At 32.5% G+C, this 23317-nt stretch overlaps 2 protein-coding genes across 5 annotated transcripts in view; one reads left to right on the top strand and one right to left on the bottom strand.

The window, feature by feature from the left end:
• Window positions 1-2912: 2912 nt before the first annotated feature.
• On the bottom strand, window positions 2913-3807 carry LOC106666569 (P2X purinoceptor 7-like). Its single transcript, XM_014393856.2, has one exon. It carries the CDS (start codon window positions 3682-3684, stop codon window positions 3199-3201), a length of 486 nt encoding a protein of 161 aa, XP_014249342.1. The 5' UTR covers window positions 3685-3807; the 3' UTR covers window positions 2913-3198.
• Window positions 3808-10107: 6300 nt separating this feature from the next.
• LOC106668444 (serine/threonine-protein phosphatase 6 regulatory ankyrin repeat subunit B) overlaps window positions 10108-23317 on the top strand; it is a 67624-nt gene continuing 54414 nt past the window's right edge. For 3 of the 4 annotated variants that reach the window (XM_024230313.1, XM_024230314.1, XM_024230311.1), the window contains exons 1-2: window positions 10108-10235; window positions 20893-21068. In XM_024230313.1, the coding sequence (XP_024086081.1) occupies window positions 10121-10235; window positions 20893-21068 (291 nt within the window). In that variant the 5' untranslated portion in view covers window positions 10108-10120. Of the gene's footprint in view, window positions 10236-19070; window positions 19135-20892; window positions 21069-23317 lie in introns of those variants that run through there. The other variant, XM_024230312.1, reaches the window with a different exon arrangement.

Below are 23317 nucleotides of genomic sequence, written 5' to 3'. Positions count from 1 at the left end.
ACTTTCACCTATGGGGCAACACTGCTTCAAGAACACGTGGCGAGAGACTTAAAAAAGTTAAGCGGGCAGAAAAAAAGTACGTTTGATCTTGTGCATTTAAATAAATAGTTGTACAAATCAGTAGTGCGTGGTTACTCAAATCACCTAAACTCCTACATACCCCGATGGTTGTCACTCCTCGATGTGCTGATCATAGTGTACATCAGGGAGTTCACCACCCCGTTATGTCGCTGGGTCGCTAGTACCCCGTCAAGCCAAATGCCCAAAAGATCGTCGCATCCCTACCAAAGGGGTTAGGCTCCGACGGGGGCTATCGACAGCTAAGATATTTCAGCCACAAATGCAGTCTATAATCTAGCCTAATACTGCTGAAATGGATAGATCAGTAGCACAAATAAATACATTCATACATTACTCTCATACTGATTAGTCGGTGGAGTACTGGATATTTTTCCATCGAATTCAGCATTAATAATCTAACATATATTAGGGTCGATGAGGTACTTTTATAAATATTCCGCCATCGACGCAAAGTACACACACTGCCTGAGTGCGATGGTGGCGCTGTATTTCACCATCACCCCTCACACTAATAAATACACGCATTCTAACAAAACATAACATTAAAATCCCTAGAATATAACTACATACAGTAGAGTATCCAACGTCCTCTAAAAAACCTAACAGGATGCTCAGAAACCTACTGCTTTGCTCGAGAACCATTCTCAAATCCGGCGGCATGCTTACACGCTTTCTATATGGAACCAAGGCATGAAACACCTTTATTATGTGGGACACATCGAACAACGGTGCATAAGTGGTATGCGTAGACTTTGGCCCAAAAAAAGGATAAGATACTATTGCATTGGATGAAGGGAATACTCAGGATGTACTCAATTACGCTTGTTATTTTTGTCCACTCGAATTATGACCTAGAATCAGAATTTTTTTTAACACAATCCCGATATTTTTACACCAGAATTTAATCATGCCAGTGAGCAAGTAAGGGTAAGTTATCCACCCTCTTTACTCGTAAGATCTGACTCACCCGATTATGATCGGCTCTCCTACCCTACAATCGTGAAGCAATTTGGCGCAATAACCTGTTTGCTATACGAGGCCAATTCGACAAATTGGTTCAATCCAATTGCTTGGCCAGTAATTTTTACTTCATGAAAAATCATTTGCTACGCTGATAATTCTTCTGATACAGAGGAGTCCGGGCGTGGTAGTTTGTACGAATCGCGCGTTCAGCATGCTACTTACGTGAAATGATAAAATAAGTTCTGTTTACTACATTTCATCGTTTATATTACAAAGGTCAAACTTTAACATTTGAGCAAAAATAGACAACACAAAAATCATAACTTTTTGTTAAAATTTTTGTTATTCAAATAGACTAAATGAAATAATTTTATTGTGTTTGTAATCTACAATAAGTATATTGTGTACTATCCATTATTGTACTTTAATTACATAAATTGCAGGTAGATGTTTGGTAAGAAAGATTTCATTGCATAGCACATAACGACAGATTAAAGAAAATCTTATTTTATAGAAGAAATGGACTGGGAGAAGGATATCATTGTAGCGAACCTAAAATGATGACGGAACAGAAAAATAGCAAAAAAGACAAAACGAGGAAAGAGAAAGGTTTAGAAGAATGAAGGATTGAGATAAAAATATGGAAGGGAGATAATAAAAGACTTTTATGAGGAAAAAGAAAGAGAGAAGGACGAAGAGAGGGAGTGAGAGAGAGAGAGGGAGGGAGAGAGTTAGAGAGAGAGTTAGAGAGAGTGAGGGAGAGAGAAGTAGACAGAGAGAGAATGAATAAATGAATGATTGATCGTTATTTAAAATTCTTGTAAATTTCGGTCGTGAACGACTTCTCCTACAATTAATGAATTAACGAGAAAAGAAAATGAAAAAGAAGGAGAGAGATAGAAGGAAGAAAAGAGAAAAAGAGAGAGAAAAGGAGAGAGAGAAGGTAACATAGTGAAAGAGGAAGAAAAACAGAGTGAGAAAGAGAGAAAAAAGGAGTGAGAGAGGGAGAAAAAATGTTTTTGTGTGAGAGAGTGTTTTAACAGTTTATTACAATTAAAAACACATTAATATTTAATAAACAAATTTCAAGATCTATCTATTTGATCAACCATTCTCTCGAAAAAAAGATTAATAACATTTTTTTTATGTACTGCTAATTGAAATCTATTAAAAATGGAATATACAAATATACAAATAATATGCTACACAAATGAAAAAATAATTTATCCTCTGCTATTCGGTAGTAAGTAAACGAACAGAATATTTTCACTGTTTTACAAATAAAAACCTTTTCCAATATTACAAGCATGATAAATATTGAAATTTGTGTACTTTGCACGCAGATTCAGTAAACCTAAAATAACTAAGTTTATTGAATTACAAAAATAATTGAATTATTTAAAAAGATAAAGGAAAATAAACAAAAAATAAGTTAATATACATTGTTTTCGTGTAAATGTAAATTTTAAATAATTCTATTGAAATATCGAAATTAATATTTAAAAAAGTAAAAGAAAAAAAAAGTTAATATACATTGTTTTCATGGAAATGTAAATTTTAACTAATTTTATTAAAATATCCAAAGTAATATTTAAAAAAGAAAAAGAACATAAAAAAATTAATATACGTTGTTTTCATGTAAATGTAAATTTTAACTAATTTTATTGAAATATCGAAAGTACTATTTAAAAAGGTAAAAGAAAATAAACAAAAAAATAGTTAATATACATTGTTTTCAAGTAAATGTAAATTTTAACTAATTTTATTGAAATATCGAAAGTACTATTTAAAAAGGTAAAGGAAAAAAACAAAAAAATTAGTTAATATACATTATTTTCATCTAAATGTAAATTGTATAAGTAATTATTATATAATATTGATTATTGATTTAGTTGGGTAAATATTGTTCAGAAAATGTTTTCTAAATAAACATATTTCTTACATGTTGCTTAGAGAAATAACCTTTGTTCTATTTGCATTTTTTAAAATCATAAATCAATATCGTAATGCACGATACATGAATATGTATAATAAGTTCATATATATAAATTTATATATATGTATATATGGAAAGATTTCTCCATAAGATATAGAAAGGTTGAGAACAAAGGAGTAACATATATGAGAAAAGCTCTTTAAAAGGTCATGAATTTATCAATCAAAATAGTCAAATTCGCTAATAGTTGTGACTTCGATCTCTTCGTAATAGCCATTTTCGTCTGGAAAAGCTTCTCGAATCTTTTTGACAACACAGGACGGCAGAGCGATTCCAATTCTCTTGGTTGGAGACCAAGAATTGACCCAGTTGACAAACTGTTTGTAAGCGAAGTGCCTCCAGACCCTGTTGTTCCTGTTTTCAATCATCGACTTGTATTTCTCCGAGTCCGTGGTGGTAACGGCGATGTGCCTCGCGGTGCTCAGTGTGTCTAGATTGGTCACAACGCACTGGAACGAATCGTGCAATGTTATGCAGTGGATCTCACCTCTCATGAAAGAAATCTCTCCGTTTCTTCGACAGCAGAATCGCCAAGGCGTGGGAAAACGCTCTTCGCACTCGAAACAACCACACCAGCTTGCAACATTACCATTTCTGTTCGCCATCGGTGTACCCAACGACAAATCACTTTCCACGTTATCCATTTTGCAGAGAAGAAGGTCTATCGTCTATTAAACGTGCAGAATTTTACGGAGGTATAATAACTTCAGAATAAACAGAACGAAGACGTACTGGATGTGATTGGGGTTTAAGAATTTATCCTGTTAGAAACAATTTATCAAATCACAACACCTTCTTAATTCTATTATCAACAACAAATATCTGCACTGAGGGTTTGTTTAATCTCTTCTTAAGTTCTGTAAGGCTTATATCTATCTAAAAGATATGATATAAATCTATGTTTCTGTAGGAAATCGCATGGTATATGAGAGGGAAAAATGTGGAAGGGAGAGAATAAAAGGCTTTTATGAGGGAAAAGAAAGAGAGAAGGAAGAAGAGAGAGAGAGAGAGAGAGAGAGAGAGAGAGAGAGAGAGAGAGAGAGAGAGAGAGAGAGAGAGAGAGAGAGCGAGAGAGCGGGCGGACGGGCGGACAGACAGAGTGACTGACAGACAGACAAAGAAAGGGAGGGAGACCCATTTTAATTTTTTTTTAAATTTCTATTTACCATTTTTTTAACTACTGAAGGAGATGGTATGAATTATAAGCAAGTAAAGTAAAATTCCTGTATATTTTCGATTTTTCTTTTTAATTTAAAATAATTTAGGCTTCTGAAGACCAAATTAAAACTAATTACAATTAAAATTACAAGTATAAATGTAAAAATAACCATTTCTTTTAATAATTCAAAATAAAAAAGGGTAATCTGAAAAAAAATTGAACTTAAAAATAATTAATTTAAAATAAAAAAAAGTTGTCCATAAAATAATTATTTTATATTTAAAAACAATCTCGAATTAATAGAAGAAACATTTGGTTCATATTTAACTTTATATAACTTTTAGTTTTAATTGCAATTAATTTTGTATTTTAAACAAAAACCAGTTTTGTATTTATTTTAAATTCTCAAATTAAAAGAAGAATATTTGATATTCAATTTGAAAATTCATTTTAATTTTAATCAATTTTATTGTAACATTTTATATAAAAACCCATTTTATGTTAAAATAATTAAAAGGAGAATCCTTTATTTAAATCAATTACTTAAATTTATGTTTTCATTTTAATTGTAATTAATTTTCACGTAGTTTTCTAAGAGCCCTAATTTCCATTTTTTTATATGAAAAAAATATCATTTTTTTTTAATCTACTCTTTTTAACTTCAAAATTAACCATTTGAAATTTCAATTTACCCTTTTTTAAAACATTAAAGCATTTAGGAGATACAACCATTTTTTAGTAATTCAAAAGATAAATTTTAATTTTCAAGTAGTTTACTAAGAGCCCTGAGGTCCATTTATTTTATATTAACATTTTTTTTTCAAATTTACTATTTTTAACTTCTAAATTAACCTTTTTAAATTTCAATTTACCCTTTTTTAAAACATTAAAAAATTTTAGGATACAAACATTTATTAGTAGTTCAAAAGAAAAAAAAGTGTACTTTGAAATTTAAAAAAGATAAAAATTTTATATAATTTTAAATTTTAATTGTAATTAACTTTTATATAGTTTTCTAAGAGCCCTGAGCTCCAATTATTTTATATTAAAAAAAATATTTTTTTCAAATTTACTCTTTTTAACATCAAAATTAACCTTTTTAAATTTCTATTTACCCTTTTTTTAAACATTAAAAATTTTAGGATACCAACATTTTTTTAGTAATTCAAAAGAAAAAAAAGTATTTGAAATTTTAGAGAACAATTCTATATAATTTTTAATTTTAATTGTAAAGAATTTTCATGTAGTTTTCTAAGAGCCCTAAGCTCCAATTATTTTATATTAAATTTTTTTTTCAAATTTATTTTTTTAAACTTCAAAATTAACTTTTTAAAATTTCAATTTACCCTTTTTTAAAACTAAAAATTTTTAGGAGATACAATTTTTTAGTAATTCAAAAGAAAAAAAAGTAATCTGAAATTTAAAAAGAGAACAATTCTGTATAATTTTTAATTTTAAGTGTAAATAATTTTCATGTAGTTTTCTAACAGCCCTAAGCTCCAATTATTTTATATTAAAATTTTTTTTTCAAATTTACTTTTTTAACTTCTAAATTAACCTTTTTAAATTTCAATTTACCCTTTTTTAAAACATTAAAAGTTTTTAGGAGATACAACAATTTTTTAATAATTTAAAAGAAAAAGAGTAATTTGAAATTTAAAAAAGGGTTAATTTGAAATAAAAAGCTCTCCATAAAATAATTATCCTATATTTAAAAACGATTAATTAATATTTATAATATTTAAAAACGAATTAATAGAATAATCATTTTGTCATATTTAACTTTAAATAACTTTTTATTATAATTTTAATTAATTTTGATGTGGTATTTTCGTATTTATTTTAAATTATCAAAGTAAAAGAAGAAGAATTTGTCTTGATGGTCAATTTGAAACTTATTTTAATAGTAATTTATTTTATTACGATACTTTACATAAAAACCATTTTATATATATTTTTAAATTAAAAGGAGAATACTTTATTTAAATTAATTTAATCGACTTAATTTTATATAATTGTTAATTTTAATTGTAATTAATTTTCGTATGGTTTTCTAAGATTCCTAAACCCCAATTGTTTTATATTAAAAAAAATTCAAATTTTCATTTTAAGCAAGAATATTACTTTACATGGTGATACATATTTCAAAACATCTTCACTTTTAATGTTTTAAAGAAAGGATTAATTTGAAATTTTAAAAATAGTTAATTTGAAGGTGAAAAGGTTTATTGGAGAGTTATAAGGTTTGTTTTAGGTTAAAAAGGGTTAAATTGGAATTTAAAAAATGTTAAATGGAGGTTAAAAATGGTTAATTTGACAGATATAAAAGCTGATGATATGAATTTGACAGTATAAAAATTATATGAACTGGCTATGGGTTTTGCATAAAAAAAATTTAGTTAAGTACAAGTTAGTCATGATCAGCACATTGTGATATGGAATTGTGCAGCTGATATTTTTAATCGGCTAGGATGAATTGAGAATACAACTTCAACATCGCAAACAGGTTTCTCAGCCAGACCGAACATCCTAATTGAAATGTGTGCGTGTCTCGTTTGTGAAGACGGCGAGCTGAAATTTCTGTAGGCTAAAGGTTAATGCTTTGACCGGCAACGAGGATCAATGGAAAAGGGTTAGGCTTTTGGAATAAGGGGAACTTCAGCAAGGAGGGTTGAACGAAGTCACGCACAGCAGGCGGACACCGTCGATACACAGCCGGTGTCAAGATATCGGACGGATTTTATTTTCTGTGGCTTTTTTGCCAGAGCTTCAGGTTTTAAAGCGGGTTGAAACGGAAGGATGGAACATATCGATTATTTGGAGATTTCAATGGACAGAAGGACACGAATGCGATGTTCAGTCTTTATGTGTTTATGTTAAAAATTATTACTTTATCAAAAACAAAACAATGCACAAAAAATACTCTTTAATTATAAAACAATTATTATAAATTTTGTATATATATATTTATTTTATTTATTGCTATCTGTACATAATACATAATAATTTATAAATTAAAAAATTATTTTTAAAATAAACCGAACATATTTTCCAATAATGTGCAAATTTTAATGACTGTATGAATATACGGGTGACATTTGTTTCACAAAATAATAATCTTTTTTATGATCCTCAGCGTTTTTATTTTTACAGTAGTAAGACCATAGGGATAGCCGGGAACGAAGCAGCAGACAGGGCGGCCAAAGAAGCAGCCAGAGGACCTCACGACGCTTCCCAACAAATACGCCCAGCGGATCTCAAGTTATTAATTTCAAATACAATGAAAGAAGAATGGAAAAACCGCTGGGCTCGGCAAATAGGAATAACCCTGCAAAACTGTGGCAGGTTAAGAAAGACATGGGTCCCTGGTTCACGGAAAATGGGTCAAAAAGGGAAAAGGTCATACAGACAAGATAGTATGCAAAGATAGAGTAACAGTCGAGCACCTTTTCAATTCTAGAAGGTTCGACGTTTATAGTCAATATTTTGGAATATCATCGGACCTGTGCGTAGTCTTGGGGCACGGCAGCGGTCAGAAATCGCTGTACCGGTACTCAGGGCTATAGGGATCTTCAAATGTATATAGTTTATGTGTGTTTGTGCTGTGCTTGTGTTGTGTCTGAAGTGTTTGTGTCGTGTTTATGTGGTGTTTATGTCAATACATTAGGATGAATGTAATTTATTTGCGTGAAAGGAAGGGGTTATTTACCCCGCCCCGAGGAATATCGGTATACTCTGGGGTGAGTGTGTGACGTCTGGAGAGTAAAAGTAAGTTATTAGCGCGAATGGAGTGGGTTCAAACCCCGCCACGGGGAGTATCGAGTACTCTGGGGTGAGTGTGTGACGTCTGGAGAGTAAAAGTAAGTTATTAGCGCGAATGGAGTGGGTTCAAACCTCGCCCCGAGGAATATCGAGTACTCTGGGGGAGTGAATGTGACCAGACTTCTATGTTTGTGGCGATATATATTCTATGTATTGTATGTTGTGTATCTATTCGTAAATTGACAATCTGAGGTACTAACAAGAGGCTAGCTTTTTAAAATAACTACGTAATATACAAGTAAAAGCAGAGAGTCAGTAACTAGATCGAGATGCTCAAATGGCTGCAGTTCAATACAAAGTACGCGAGAAAGACAGGAAAGAGAAGGCATACACGCGGAGGGCCGGCGATGACCTCAGCTGTTTGTCGGCCCATAAACCTTCCACTTTATATATATATATATATATATATATATATATATATATACACAGTAGTAACAATTATAAACTATATGTCTGCAACATGACTTATACTTTTTTTTAACGAGTGTTCGCAAAAGCAGAGGTTATATCAACCCTCGGGTTTCTGCGATGGCCCTTGAACATTTTTTTTTGAATGGCTCTGTCCATGCATTCCCATTGAACGGAGGATTTATTATTAATCCATTGTCTAATAGATCCGCGTTTTTGGCAGTTTGTTAAACCAAAAACGGGCTCATGCTCAATAGGTGTCCTTATTGAACTTTCCTTGGCCAATTTATCGGCTTCTTCGTTGCCCCTCTGCCCTGTGAGCCCTGGCACCCAGACAAGGGTAATTTTGTTAAGATGTAATATGAAGGCATAGAAGGGAATGGTCAGTCTGATCAACAAGCCAAAAAATAGGCAGCCCTCTCACCCAGGACCAATACTGGGCGTTCCGGAATGTGTGCTTAAGTTAGAACTGAAAATTGGCCTGCGAAAGAAAAACTCAAACACTGGACAAAAGAACCATGTATGAGGGGTGCTAAGAGATTTATAAATCTCTCAAAAAGGAACTCCTCTCTCTCTCAGCAGGCAGGTTTTGAAAAAATTAAGGCCTACATACCGGCCACTGCCCACTTAATTCATCTAAGAAGGTGGGCAGAGCATAGCCATGCCGATTCTGTCAGGAAGACCAGGGACATCGGCATAACCTTTGTGAATGTGAAGCATTATCCCGGTTACGGTACAGCCACTTCGGTAAGGTAATTCTGCACGAAGAGGCATCATAGAAAGTACTTAATCTTATAGTAAAAAATGCACTTTCCAAGATATGACTATAATTTATAGGGGTTCCACAATAGATTTAGGCAGCAGTCGGAAAGAATTTCTTATAATTCTCAATCAACACCATCCCAACTTTAAAACAATTATTGGCTGAAGTTGTTTTTTCCAGGAAAAGGTGTTGTTTTAGCTTGGTTGTTTCTGAAAGTAAAATGTAAGGTCGACTACTCCTTTCAAGACAAATGTAATTTTAAAAAGCAACCTCAAAGACCCATCCAGAAGTCGACAGCGATATGACAAACAAGACAATGAGGATGCGAAGATAAAGTGGTCAGAAACGAAACACCAGTTCATCACCCTTCAGAATTTAATTATGTTTATTGTGCAAAACCAAAGTTTAGATAATAAAACAATTGTATCATGTAATAAATAAATATCATGTAAAAAGGATTAAAACAATTGTTGTTAAGTAGATTTTATGAAGTATAGATATAATTGTCAAAACTTCTGGGAAGAACTTTTTTTCGGATTAATTAAGTGATTATTGTGTATTGCATAACAGAGTTAAGAATGTGAGTCATGTAAAACTAAGTTGACCTTATTTTCCAAGAACAAGGTTTTTGGGTTAAGTTTGAAATCTCAAAGGGAAAGCGGGTAGGCGGTGCAGGCGAACAAACATCTTCGGCTTGAAAAGCTGAAAACTGTATAAAGTAATGTTTCATGAAGAGTCAGAGGGAAAGAAGATATGATGAAAGGGAGATTTCGGTGGTTGGGGGTGAGAAAGGGGTAAGAAGGTTATCGTCTGAAAGGGGGGTGGGTCGAAGCATGCAAATGAAGGGTGGGGGCGGCAGTTGGCTCCGTGATGTTTCGTGCCAGTACCCCGTAGAACTTGGGCCAGGTGAGGGGATGGAGCAAGAAGCATGAGCACTCAGGGGAACGGCCGGAAAAGCGCCGGGAAGCCCCCTCCTGACGACAAGGCACCTCCTGCGACTACAGCCTCCAAAGACTCGGAAGGCTCGGAGAAAAAAGATGCCGGTGAGTTTTCACCTGCACCGATCAGTTTTCACACGAGAGATCTGTCATCGCACACATGAAGACAATGAAAGAAGTCCCCTGACTGCACAAATTCTCAGGGTTGATATTGGTCACCTAGTGCTTATCCACCTCATTTTAATTCCAAGCTAATACCTGATTTAACGCCGACATAGATTTCCCAGTGTAATTGCGATTTTCAAAGCGCACCACAACATGTTAAACCAACCACAACATGTTACTAATAAAATTTTATGAGTATTTAATGGCGCCTATATTTTTACTCATGATATTGAGAGTTTAACGGTCAAAGGAATATTTGACACAACAAAAACAAATTTCTTGTTCAACAAATTCTTTTAATGCTGCACATGCTTGGTATGTAGCAGGATAACAACGTGCTTTTTAATTTTTTGATGATGTCCATCCTGATTTTGTGAAACTCCATAGAATGATGGGTAGGAAATATTGTGGAAAAGACAATTTATTTTCCTACTAACTACTCAAAAAATAAGATAACCACACCAATACTCACTAAACAAGAAATGTTTATAAAAATCTCCTAAGAGATATAGAGCGTGTGTGTAAGATTTCTTAAGCAAAATTGCTTTTGCGAGACTTCTCCATGTAGTCTGCGAGGTGATCCTGAAATTTGGTCGTCACCGATCGTTTTGGTCTGTCAAACCTGTAGAGAAGGTTGTTCGATTTGTCCCACCTAATTGGACGCGACTCCAAGGTTCTATACAGAGAGCGTGTAGGGTTGTAACCCGATATGAGAATCATGCTTGAGCATGGCTGCGAGAATCTGAGTTCCTTGTTTAGATTTTAGAGGGTTGTTTTATTGAATATAGTACTTAGCAGTTTTGTGTACCTAGTGTGTGGAGAGTGAATGTATTTATTGACGTGAATGTGTAGTGTAGGTCTGATGGTGGAATATTGAGTACCCTATCGACCTTCAATTTTGTTAGTTATACAATAGGTGTAAAGGGTTATGGAGGAAATATCGTGTACTTGAGTGATTTGTGAATAGGAAAGAATGTATTTAAGAATGAGTGAGAGTGTGAATGGGTTTGGTTTTAGGAACTGCGTGCATTTGGGGCTGAATTGACCTAACTGTTGACAGCACCCAACCCGGTGGCTGGAAGGATAAGACCCAGGTCTGACCACGGACTGCCAACACCCTAGGTGATTTATTGTAAATTTTACAGAAGCCCTCCAAAATTTCCTACGGTCTACAAGAAGAGGTAGGCTCAACTCTCAACATGTGTGTATATATGTATAAACAGTGAGCTTATATAAATCAAGCAATTTACAAAAACCGAAAAAAAGAAATTGAGAAACTTCTTGAGTCAAGAACGTATGAATGTATAATTTCTTGTAATTGACTAAAGTTCTGAAATACTGCTATTAATTCTTAATCTTCATAAATATATTTAAGTACCCTGTTATAAGAAGATTGATAAGTTGTTATTTTTGGCTAATCAAGGCTATAGTTTATCCTTGTGCCATGTAAGTTTAAGGATTTATGAAATAATTTATAGTTAAACTACAAACATATGAGGATTTTAAAAAAATTACATTTAAATTTTTAATTAAATTAAATTAAATTTAGTTTTGTCGATAGTGCCAGTTATGTCATAATATAAATTAAAATCCGCTGCCTATACAAAATACATATGAAGTTTTGAATGGGAATAAACGAAGTACAAAAAAATTTAAAAATTGAACTCCTTCGACAGTAAATTTTGTTGTATACTCCTGGTTATTTAATTTTTTTTTTACTTGACAATTTTGATTCATTAGGTTGCGTAATATTTTCTTAATGATTCCTCCCCACACTTTAATCACATTGGGTTGGGGTTTTTGTTTTGAACTTTTTTAAATTTTTGTTTTGCAATTTTATGTTTTGAGGTAACGACTGTATTTCGAACTAAAAAATTCATTAAAAAAATATTTTTGTTTATTAAACTAAAAATCTTTCGCAAAGAATGAAACTGGTACAATGGAATTGGAAACTATGCAAATCTTTCAAGTGCTTTTTTTTGTTTTGTTTTGCAATTTTATATTTTGAGGTAACGACGATATTTCGAACTAAAAAATTCATTTTTGAAAATTATTTTTGTTTAATAAACTAAAAACTATTTACACAGAATGAAACTAGTCCAACGAGATTGGAAACTGTTCAAATCCTTCAAGTGAGTTTTTTGTTGTTTTTGTTTTGCAATTTTATGTTTTGAAGTAATGACCGCATTTCGAACTAAAAAATTCTTTTTTAAAATATATTTTTGTTTATTAAGCTAAAAACCTTTTGCACAGAATGAAACTAATCCAATGAGATTTGAAACTATACAAATCCTTCAAGTGTTTTGTTTTTTGTTTTGCAATTTTATGTTTTGAGGTAATGACCGTATTTTGAACTAAATTGTTCATTTAAATTTTCGTTTTGTTTATTAAACTAAAAATCTTTTGCAAATAATGAAACTAGTCTAACGAGATTGGAAACTATGCAAATCCTTCGTTTTTTTTTTTTTCAATTTTATGTTTTGAAGTAACGACCGTATTTCGAACTAAAAAATTCATTTTTGAAAATTATTTTTGTTTATTAACTAAAAACCTTTTGCAAAGAATGAAACTAGTCCAATGAAATTGGGAATTATGCAAATCTTTCGAGTTTTGTTTGTTTTGTGCAATTTTATGTTTTGAGGAAACGACCCTAGTTTAAACTAAAAAATTCATTAAAAAAAGATTTTTGTTTTTAAATTACAAACTTTTTGCACAGAATGAAATTGGTTCAATGAGATTGAAAACTGTGTAAATCATTCAAGTGTTTTTTTTTAATGTTGCGAATCAAGTATTCCGTGATGAACTTAAGCGCTTCAAAAATCCTCGACTTTTATGTAAATTCTGAGTCAAAAAATCTTTTCAAGTAAAACTATATAAAATTCGAAATTAGTTCGTGTATTTTCTCCACCTTTCGGTATAATTTTTACTACCCTTTAAAAATTAAAAGGGTAAAACCATCCTCTGCTTACATATATCGAGCTTTTCGGTACTCATAGGTGGGTTCTGGGTCAAAAGTAATTGTCAGTGAGGCAACCGAGAATGGTCTATGTAGTCATAGTCGGATAACTACGATCCCTTTTCTAACATTCAGATCCTCAGGGGGTCACTTGAAGACCATGCTCTTGATACATTAGCGTGCCAATCATGAGCCATAACATTAACATTCATTTCGTTGATAAATATAAATAAATTAATTTTTCTACGAAAAAATCTAGTTTATAATTCATTATTTTATTTTACGCGATAATGATTAAAGTAAAACTGAACTAATTTATCATTTTCAACGTCTAAAATGTGAAAAATAGTATAATTTACAATAGTATTTATTTTAAGATTATTAATATTATTCGGAGATCGTGAGATGCGGTCTGGTATGAAGTAGGTTTTAGAAAAACATTTTTTTATCATGCCAACGTTTCGATCTTGATTGAGATCATCTTCAGGGCTCAAAGTGTTTGTTTTCTGCGTAATTGTGTCATTCTTGTGTGTCGTGTTGAGAGTGCAACAACTTTGAGCCCTGAAGATCTCAATAAAGATCGAAACGTTGGCATGATAAAGAAAATGTTTTTCTAAAGCCTACATCACACCAGACTGCATCTCACGATCTCCGAATAATCACTGATTAACGTTCACGTACCACCACGCATTATTTATATTAAGAATTTCGTTGTTTCTCAACCACCGACGTTCAAAAGTCCAAGCTCCCTCCTCAAAGAGACCAAAATTCCCCACTCGATCAAAAACATCATACTCCCTCCTACGAGAGCTTTGTTTTCCATCGAGGCTTGTAAGTATTAAAATCTCTTTTCGTCAATGCGAAACGGCAGGTGATGAACTATGGACCGTTACAGTTATAAAAGAAGTAAGTGGTACAATCTACAGTGTGTAGTTTCGTTAGTCTTAAAACTCGGATGTTGGATTAAGATCTGATTGCTTTTTTCAACGTAATATTTTTAAAAGTTGCAGGGGTGACAAGTATGAAATTGACCAAGAAGGCTAATTTTTTGGTGAATCTGTCTGCAAATAAAACAAAAAATAGGACAGTTGCATATTTGATATCAAATATTTCATGGAATTCTTCTGAAGCATAAAAAAGATACTCAAAACAAAAAATACGACACAGTTGTTGTATATTTTATATAAAATATTTCATGGAATTCTTCTGAAGCATAGAAAAGATACTCAAAACAAAAAATACGACACATTATATATTTTATATAAAATATTTCACAGAATTCTTCTGAAGCATAAAAAAGATACTAAAAAAAATAAAACAACAAATACGACACATTTGTATATTTTATATAAAATATTTCACAGAATTCTTCTGAAGCATAAAAAGATACTCAAAACATTGAAATATTTTTTGTACGAAAATTCTATTGAATTAAAATATTTCCTGCGAAACAGTAATTAATTTATGATTGGGATCTTAACAATTACATTCTTAAACCAAAGACGTCAGCGTTATCGCGTTTGAATGTAAAAAAAAGTATACATTTCACTAACATTATACAAAGCTGTTTACATGAATATTAATAACTAAAGATGATAAAGGAATTGTCATGCAATTAATTCTCCTCGGTGGTGCAAGTGGGAAAAACACATGCAATCAGATGAAGCCATTAGTAATAACTAAAAGCGTGAGGGCTTCTTACTTTTGTAACGAACTTTTGAAAAGTTTCTTCCGTGGCAACACTTTCAAGGCATTGGGTCTGTAATGACCACTTAATCTCAAGAATAAAGACTCTACTGGCAAACAGCGATTTTTTTTGTAAGATCATCGTTCACATGAGTTAAACAAAAGTTATTGTTTATTTTAATGAAATCAAAATCGAGAAATATTTTAAAAAAGAAAACCACTTAGAATATTAAATAATAGTTCAGCCTTGACTGTATGGTGATAATACAGGAGTGATCATTAGTAGCCTTATCGGGAAAATTAAACTTCTGGTCGAGACCTATTTCGGCAAAGAAAGCCATTGTTTGTTTTTAAAAAGAAAGTTGCAAAATATTAAACCCGCGTGATTAATTAGTTACAAAAGAAGCTAAGTTCATGGTAAATAAGCCCGGAGCCAACTTATAATAGTAAGTTCCCCAGTTCTTCCTATCCTTTCAATCCAAATCGCAGCGTTGCATGTTTGACCCAATAAAAATAAACTCTTCGGTTAGAATTTTTTTAACGTTGTAGACTTTGAACTTATGCAATAAGGTTTACCATATGCTATTAATCTTTGATAAAAACGTGTAAAACCAGCATTTTATTATTTTTTTTCTTGAACAATTGGACAATTTTACCACACAGGTAATAATACACACACACAGGTAAATAACAAAGGCAATGTACAAAAAACCAACCCACTATATTTTTTTCTTTCACAATTGTTTTATTACTTTTAAATTTGGATTTTAGTTGAAGTAATTTGCAAAAGATTCCTTCAGGTAGTTGCCTGTTTAAAACAGTATAGAGGTTATTCACTTTGTCATATTTCTCCTTCAAATTGTGCACTGTGACATTTTATTCCTTCAGTTGATTGATTACATTGCTTCACAACATGACAAAGCGGCAGTAAAACTTACCGTTTTACGGCACAAACTTTCTTCGAAGGTAGTTCACCTTGTCGATTACGAATGAGAGGTTGACAACGATACTAAGTGCATCCTTAAATTTTTTAAATATTTTCTTTACATTTTTGATTCACTTTTTTACTTGAAGTTTAATGCAAATATTATCTTAATGCTTACTTTCATAATAGTATTTTAGGATGTCATTCCTTGGCTCTATAATTTCGGGATGTAGGAATGCCAACCACTATGAAACTTTTTAGGTCTTCTGATTTCATTTTTGAACATACGAATATTTTATTGAATATAATATTAAGTTCAGAACTGGTTTGGTGTTTCCTTCTGTGTTTAGTGATATTGCATGTATTTATTGGCTCGAATGTGTGTGGGATTATCGAATATTGAGTACTCTCAATTAAATTATTCATATGGGAATACGTGATGGAGGAAAATGGAGTACTACATAATCTGACTTGAATAGATGATAGGTAAATAGAAAAGAATTACAATAATAAAGAATTATTTAAGAATGAATGAGAGAGTGAATGTGATTTAGAAGTGCAAGCGTTGAGCGCTGAAATGACCTAGCTGTTGACAGACCCTGGAACCTAAGTAGACCATTTCTAAATAATTTTACTTCTTTTCGAGAATTCTTTACGAAGTGTTGTAAATTAAATTCCTTATATATGTGTGTGTGTATTATTATTTAAATGAATTAATCAATCTTAATAGTTACCTCCAAACAATCATTAGCTACTAAAAACGAACCTTTTGTACCTCGGCCGTTCCAGTTCGGAGAGAAGGAGAGGGGAAAAAAGAAGAGCCAAAAGAGAGAAAAATAAATGAAAGAGAGAGATAAAATATAAAGAATAGTGGCAGGTAAAGTAAATAATTAAATAAAGAAAGAGGGGGAGAAAGATAGAAAGATACATAGATCAATATTTAGATAAATAGTAGATAAGGAGAGAGAGAGAGAGAGAGAGAGAGAGAGAGAGAGAGAGAGAGAGACAGACAGACAGACAGACAGAGAGAGAGAGAGAAAGAAAGAAAGAGAGAGAGCGAGCGGAAAGGAGGAAATTGTGTGTGTGTGTGTTTATGTGTGTGTGTGTGAGAGAGAAAGAGAGAGAGATTGGAAAGGGGGAGATAATGTGAGAGAGAGAGAAAAAAGGGAGAGAGAGAGAGCCAAAGAAAAGAAGACTAAAAGAAGTAGGTAAAGTAAATAAATAACGAAGGAGAAAGAGAAAGAGCGACAAAGGGAGCGATGATAGATTGTTAGATAGATGGAAAGATAGATTGGTAGGCAGATAATTAGAAAGAGAGAGAGAGTAAGGAGAGTGAGAGAGTGTAGAAAGGAGGAGGGAGAGAGAGATGTGAGGGAAAGAGGGGGAGAGAGAGAGAGAGAGAGAGAGAGAGAGAGAGAGTAAGGAGAGTGAGAGAGAGTAGAAAGGAGGAGGGAGAGAGAGAGGTGAGGGAAAGAGGGGGAGAGAGAGAGAGGGAGAGAGAGAGAGAGTGAGATTGGAAAGCGGAGATAGTGTGAGGGAGAGAGAAAAGAGGGAGAGAGTGAAAGAATGAGTGATAGGGAACAAAGTTCAAAATTAGAAAGAATAGTGTTAGGTAAAGCAAATAAATAAGAAGAAGAAAAATAGAGTGAGAGGGGAAGTAGATGAATAGATGGATTTATTAATAAATAGATAATTTGTGTGTGTATGTGTGTGTGTGTGTGTGTGTGTGTGTGTGTGTGTGTGTGTGTGTGTGTGTGTGTGTGTGTGTGTGTGTGTGTGTAAGAGAGAGAGTGGGAGAGAGAGTGAGAATTAGAGAGAGAGAGAAAATAGAAAAAATAGTGGTAGGTAAAGTAAATGTATAAAGAAGGAAAAAGAGAGAGTGGGAGTTGGGAGATGGATAGATAGGTAAATAAACTGGTTGATAGATAGATAGATCTTTGTAGAAAGAGAAAGAGAGGAAGAGATAAAATAAGAAAAACGAATAATTATAATGGTCGATAAAGTAAATAAATAAAGAAGGAAAAATAGGTAAGTATAAAAGACATATTTATGAAGAAAGATATACACATACGTATAGATAGGTTAATTTCCTAGTCATTCTCTCTCTCTCTCTCTCTCTCTCTCTCTCTCTCTCTCTCTCTCTCTTATCGTTGTTTCTTTTGTGTGTATGTAGATAATGATGCATTCACCAACAACTGATTATCCTTATGAGTATGCTTATAAGCGATTTTTGCTGTGTGGGTAATTAATTATATACATGTACGTGTAACTATTACCTAATTGCTTATACGAAATTTATACGTAAGTTTTGTAGGTATGTTTTTAATCCTGTTGAAGAAAATTAATTACAAACTCTCATTTACCCTGAGGCATGTTAAACTAATAATAATAATTAAATAATAAATTTTAGTACGTTTGTTTATATTATAGATTTTTCAAATTGGAAAAAAGAAGCTAGTCTTCTTCAAACTACTATCTTTAAATTCTGTTTTGCATACTTAGTTTTTGCCCTAATTGGAATCTATGAACTCGTGCCCGTCTCTTTACTAAATCTTGTTGGACAGACTTTACGATACTTTTATCTCGAAGTACGTCAGATGTAATCAAAGATCATCTAACCTCAATTTGTATAAATAATGAAGTCAGTCCTAGCTGTTCAGGTAAACCAGCGCAAATTCATTAATGTTAAAAAACCACGAACAATATTATATTTTAGCCGGTGACGTTTATAAATAACTGTTGTTATCAGAAGAGGTTAATGCCCAAAATAAATAAATTTGTTAGCCATGGTTCTGCTTTTTGCATCACATTAAATCATACTCAAAATGGCTTCAAGCCAAAATTACTCCTGCCAGGAAGAATGTCGGAATTTGGTAAAAATGGTTGATTATTAATGTGATACGGTAAATTTTTTTTCAGGCCTTAGCTATTTTTATAAACAAATTCTCTTTAGTGGAGAGTTTTTTCTTGAACGGGCCTAATAAAATTTTATTGTCATTCTCTCGTCTTCTTTGTTGTTTTTGTTCTTGAAGGTGGTTAAATGTTAGCCAATTGTTTTTATAAATCGGTCAGGTAGCATATAACATACACGAACTTCATAGGAATTTAGGATGAAGAGAAGAGATTTAATCTGTATAAAAATATATAATCCCCCTCCTAAATATTCAGCTTGTAGAGAAGTCAAATAGGCCAAACAGTCGTACGGAAGTTGGAGAAACCGGCGGGCTCGTTTCAGCCAATGTATTGCCATTTGGCTGCCGCGCTATTCCCAGGTAACTACAAATAAATAAATTTAAAAAATTTACAATTTCCCCAAAATATGACACCTTTGGTCAATAACTTCAGTACATTTAGTTGCATTTACACGAATGAATTAAAAAAAATCATTTATAGCGAATCAACGGTACATGAAACAAGTGGTGCACATATAACATAAAACGTCGGTTTGATGGAGTTCCTAATTAATATTTCACCTAACAATACAAGAATGACAAGAAAAATCACGATTTTTTTAAACGATTTTTAAGATAAAATAAGAAAATTATTTACAAATTTATCAACGCAACCAAGCTAGTTAATTGAATGCTAGTTCTTTAAATTATAATTTGTATTTACGCTTACATTTTTGTCGAGTTGCTTGTCAACTGTCGATATGAAAGTCTTTATAACTTTTTTTATATTTAGACGAATCAATTATTTTAAATAAATTAACATTAACTCTGTAAGTAAAGAGACAATTTATACTATGTAATAATGAGAGAAAAGTATAAACTGTATTCTTTAGATTGCTTTAAAAACACTAAAACCATATAATTACCTATAGTTAACATTTTCTGAACTAGTAGTACGTGAAAACTATTTGAAATATAAGATTTTGAGGCAATCCTGTATGAAGGCATATATAAATCTGCATCAAAACCCCCGGTTGATTTCAAGTCAAGCTGACCTCTAGTCAGAAATTGATTATATAACTATTGAGGGGATCTAGCTTAAATCAGAACATAGTGAAATGAGATAGATAGATAGATAGATAGATAGAGAGAGAGAGAGAGAGAGAGAGAATGTGATAAGGGGAGAGAAAATAAAGATTATTTAAAGTGTTTGGTAAAGTAAATAAAGAAAGAAGGAGAAAGAGAGAGTGAGAGAAGGAAAGAGAGTGAAAGATAGATAGATTAAGAGAGGGAGAAAAAGAAAGCTTATTTGTAGTTTTAGGTAAAGTATATAAATAAAGAAGGAGAAAGAAAGATAATGATGATAGATAGGTAAATAAAAAGATAGATAGATAGATAGGTAGGTAGATAGATAGATAGATAGATAGTTAGATAGAGAGAGAGAGAGTGGGAGGAAGGGAGAGAGAGAGAGAGAGAGAGAGAGAGAGAGAGAGAGAGAGAGTGATAAGGGAGAGAAAAAAAAGATTTTTGAAAGTGTTTGGTAAAGTAAATAAAGAGAGNCTCTCTCTCTCTCTCTCTCTCTCTCTCTCTCTCTCTCTCTCTCTCTCTCTTTCTCAACAAATACTCTTTGTTATGACAGAATTGGTTTGTTTTGTTGACTCATGATGCTTATTGAACTTTCAAAATAATTTTATTGTTTTGTTTGCTTGCTTGTTTTTGAATGTACGTGGCATCTCGATATCACAAATAGAACGTAGAATCATTTTTTTAAATTTCACTACTTCTGGGCACCATGATAAAAAAACATTCAATTTACCTTATCTTACGTGCGTGGTATGCATGGGAAGGAAGCTATCCTTCTATTATATTGTTAACAAAGTACGTGCATTTTGATTTAGAATTTCGAAAATTACTTTTTTTGGTATATCGACCGGTCGAAGGAAAAGCTAAGAACTTGCCTTTTTCTCAAGAAGTATGTACCACCTTAATTAACATAATACTATGCATTTTGAATCCGACAGTAGTTTTTAATTATAGATGGACAAAAATACAAATTTTAACAATTACATGTTAAATCGGAGATAGTTTGTTTTTCTAGCCACCCAAAACAAGTTTGTAATAATTTTTTATGTTGTTCAGGCGAGACCAGCAAGCCTGGGAGTGCTGGAGTTCGAGATGGAGCCCAAAGGATTCTCCAGCTCTGCCAGAAGGGAGAATGGCCGCCTTTCGACCAGGTGCTCAAAAGCCTGGAGAAATTGGTTGCCGCCGGTGGGGAAGAAGTCAACAGCGTCCCGCTTGCCGGCATCGCGGATCCGGTAAGCAGCGAAAATATAAATAAAATATTTGTATAATGGCAAAATTTTTACGATACGGAGAAAATTAATCATAACCTTTATGATTATGGGTAAACCAGCTGGCCAGCTTTTGCCATTTAATTTTTTTTAAAATTAATAAAATGAAAATCTACAAGATTCAAAGTATTATCTTGTTGAAAACACATTTAGAAAATGCATCGAGGAAAAAAATTGTTGAATTTTAATTAAATTTTACTATTAAACCCCGCTTTGCAGATTTTACCTAATATTAAATTAATAACCACTGACATTCCGATCAAAGATGATATATCAGAGCTATCAATTGCCTTTGTTGAAATTCTATTGATGACGACAATGTTGTTTCTCGTAAGCTCACCTGTTGCCAAGCATTGAGTGCTGACACAAAGCTGTCCACTTTTCTTTTTCCTTTCTACATAATGTTTACACGTTTATTCACCGTGAAAATTACTTAAAAATATATAAAGAGGGTTTTAGTATAGGTTTACTGTGTCTAGAGCCACTAGAGTTTATCCACTTCTCCTTTTGTTTTTTGATCCATTCGGTGATAGAGGATTCTTTATTTGCTTTTGTTATTCCAAGTATAAGTTCAGGGCCTGTAAATGGTGTGGCCCAGTCTCTGCTTTTTTGTTCCCCAAAACTCCTCTGTGCCCTGACACCGAAGATATCATCAGATTGTTGTTTCCCCAGGTTTTGAAGATTTTGGATGCATTCACTGACTAATTTTGATGAGGTTTTTTTACACGCTAATGCTTTAATAGCTGCTTGGCTATCAGACATTATGAGGTTTTTTTGCCAGTGTAACCTCTTTTAAGATTTTCTAGGGCACAAGAAGGCATGTTCTGCTGTTGCTAAGATGGCCTCAATTGAGCCGTTGATTCGCATTCGAAGATGATATGAGGGATTTCTTCTTTCTAATTGCATAACCTACACAAGGAGGTACCCATGTTAAGTATATGTTTTCTCAGATGTCAGTTACTGGTATTTAATCCTAATCAATACTCTGAGTTTAGCCCTCTCGAACTGTAGCAGTGAGTTTGCCAGTCTTGTCTCATGATCTTATGATATTTTTTAGTATGACCTCTTTTAAGATTTTCTAAAATTGTGGAGTTTTTTTATGTACTTTCCTAATGAGTTTGATTGCTCGTACTTTGATTTGGTACATAAAATGCCTGCTCCGATTCCATCATTTTTTTGGGGCCATCTGTATACTAGCTCGATACTTTCTTATAAGTAAATTCGATCGTACCTCGTAAAAATTTGTAAAGTTTGTTTTATTTTATTAATATTTCAGGAAATAATCAATTACATTTGAGCCAAAATATTTATTAATGCTTTATGGGATATTTAGTTTAAAAAATGGTTGGGTGAAGATTATAAATTTAAACAGTCAACCTTTCAAATAAATTATACAAAAATTGTGATTATCACTGACAAGAAAAAAACTATGAGAAATTTCCGACATTTTGTAGTGATACTAGATCTTTTTTTTGTCAAAGAGGCGTAAAAATATTCTTAAAGAAGACAAAACGAGGAAATGAACACGGTCAATTACACAGTTGGCTGAAAACTTACGTGTAACAAACTAATGCCAAAGTTGAGAATACTTTTCTACAACTTTTATTGAGCAAGGGAGTTACTAGTTTTTATTAAAATACTTAAAGCGATAAAATTCATTTTAAAAGCGTGTAAATTCGCTCTAGTGGATGGCCGGTTCGTGTTGTAAATTATGGCTAAATCATAACACCTGGCGCCTATCTATTTAAAACCCGTCTCTCAATTACCTGATCTCGAACTGTAACGAGAAGAGAAAAGAGGAAAAATAACCGCACTCGTCGAATCCTTCTATTTCAGATTTTAAATTTTTTTTTAAAAAGTCAGTCAAGAACAGAACTATAAAATTGTAGTCTGCTAAACTATATTCCACGTGCTTACTATAAGATCGATTCTCTTTCTACTTCGCGCTAATTTTCAATAAAATTTTTATGAACTATTAGTTCGCGGTAAGGAGAAAAATCAGAAAAGTAATCATCTGTCACTTTCATTTCGTGTTTGTAATTTGTAAATATTATTTTTTTAATATTATTATAACGTACGTTTATTTAATAAAATACATCCTTTTAAAAAAAAAGTTATATGCTAAAAGAAGGTTAAAAAACACAAATTAAATCTTCATATTCCTTCAATTAAATTTTAATTGTGTCTATTGACATTTCTCTTCAGAACTAGAT

Source organism: Cimex lectularius, unplaced genomic scaffold (assembly GCF_000648675.2).
Source record: "Cimex lectularius strain Harlan isolate CLEC.00 unplaced genomic scaffold, Clec_2.1 scaffold277, whole genome shotgun sequence".
Lineage (NCBI taxonomy): Eukaryota > Metazoa > Arthropoda > Insecta > Hemiptera > Cimicidae > Cimex > Cimex lectularius.
This window is presented reverse-complemented; position numbering and strand designations above follow the sequence as displayed.

Coding starts and splice junctions, on each gene's coding strand:
- LOC106666569 (XM_014393856.2), bottom strand. CDS start 3,684: ATGGATAACGTGGAAAGTGATTTGTCGTTGGGTACACCGATGGCGAAC.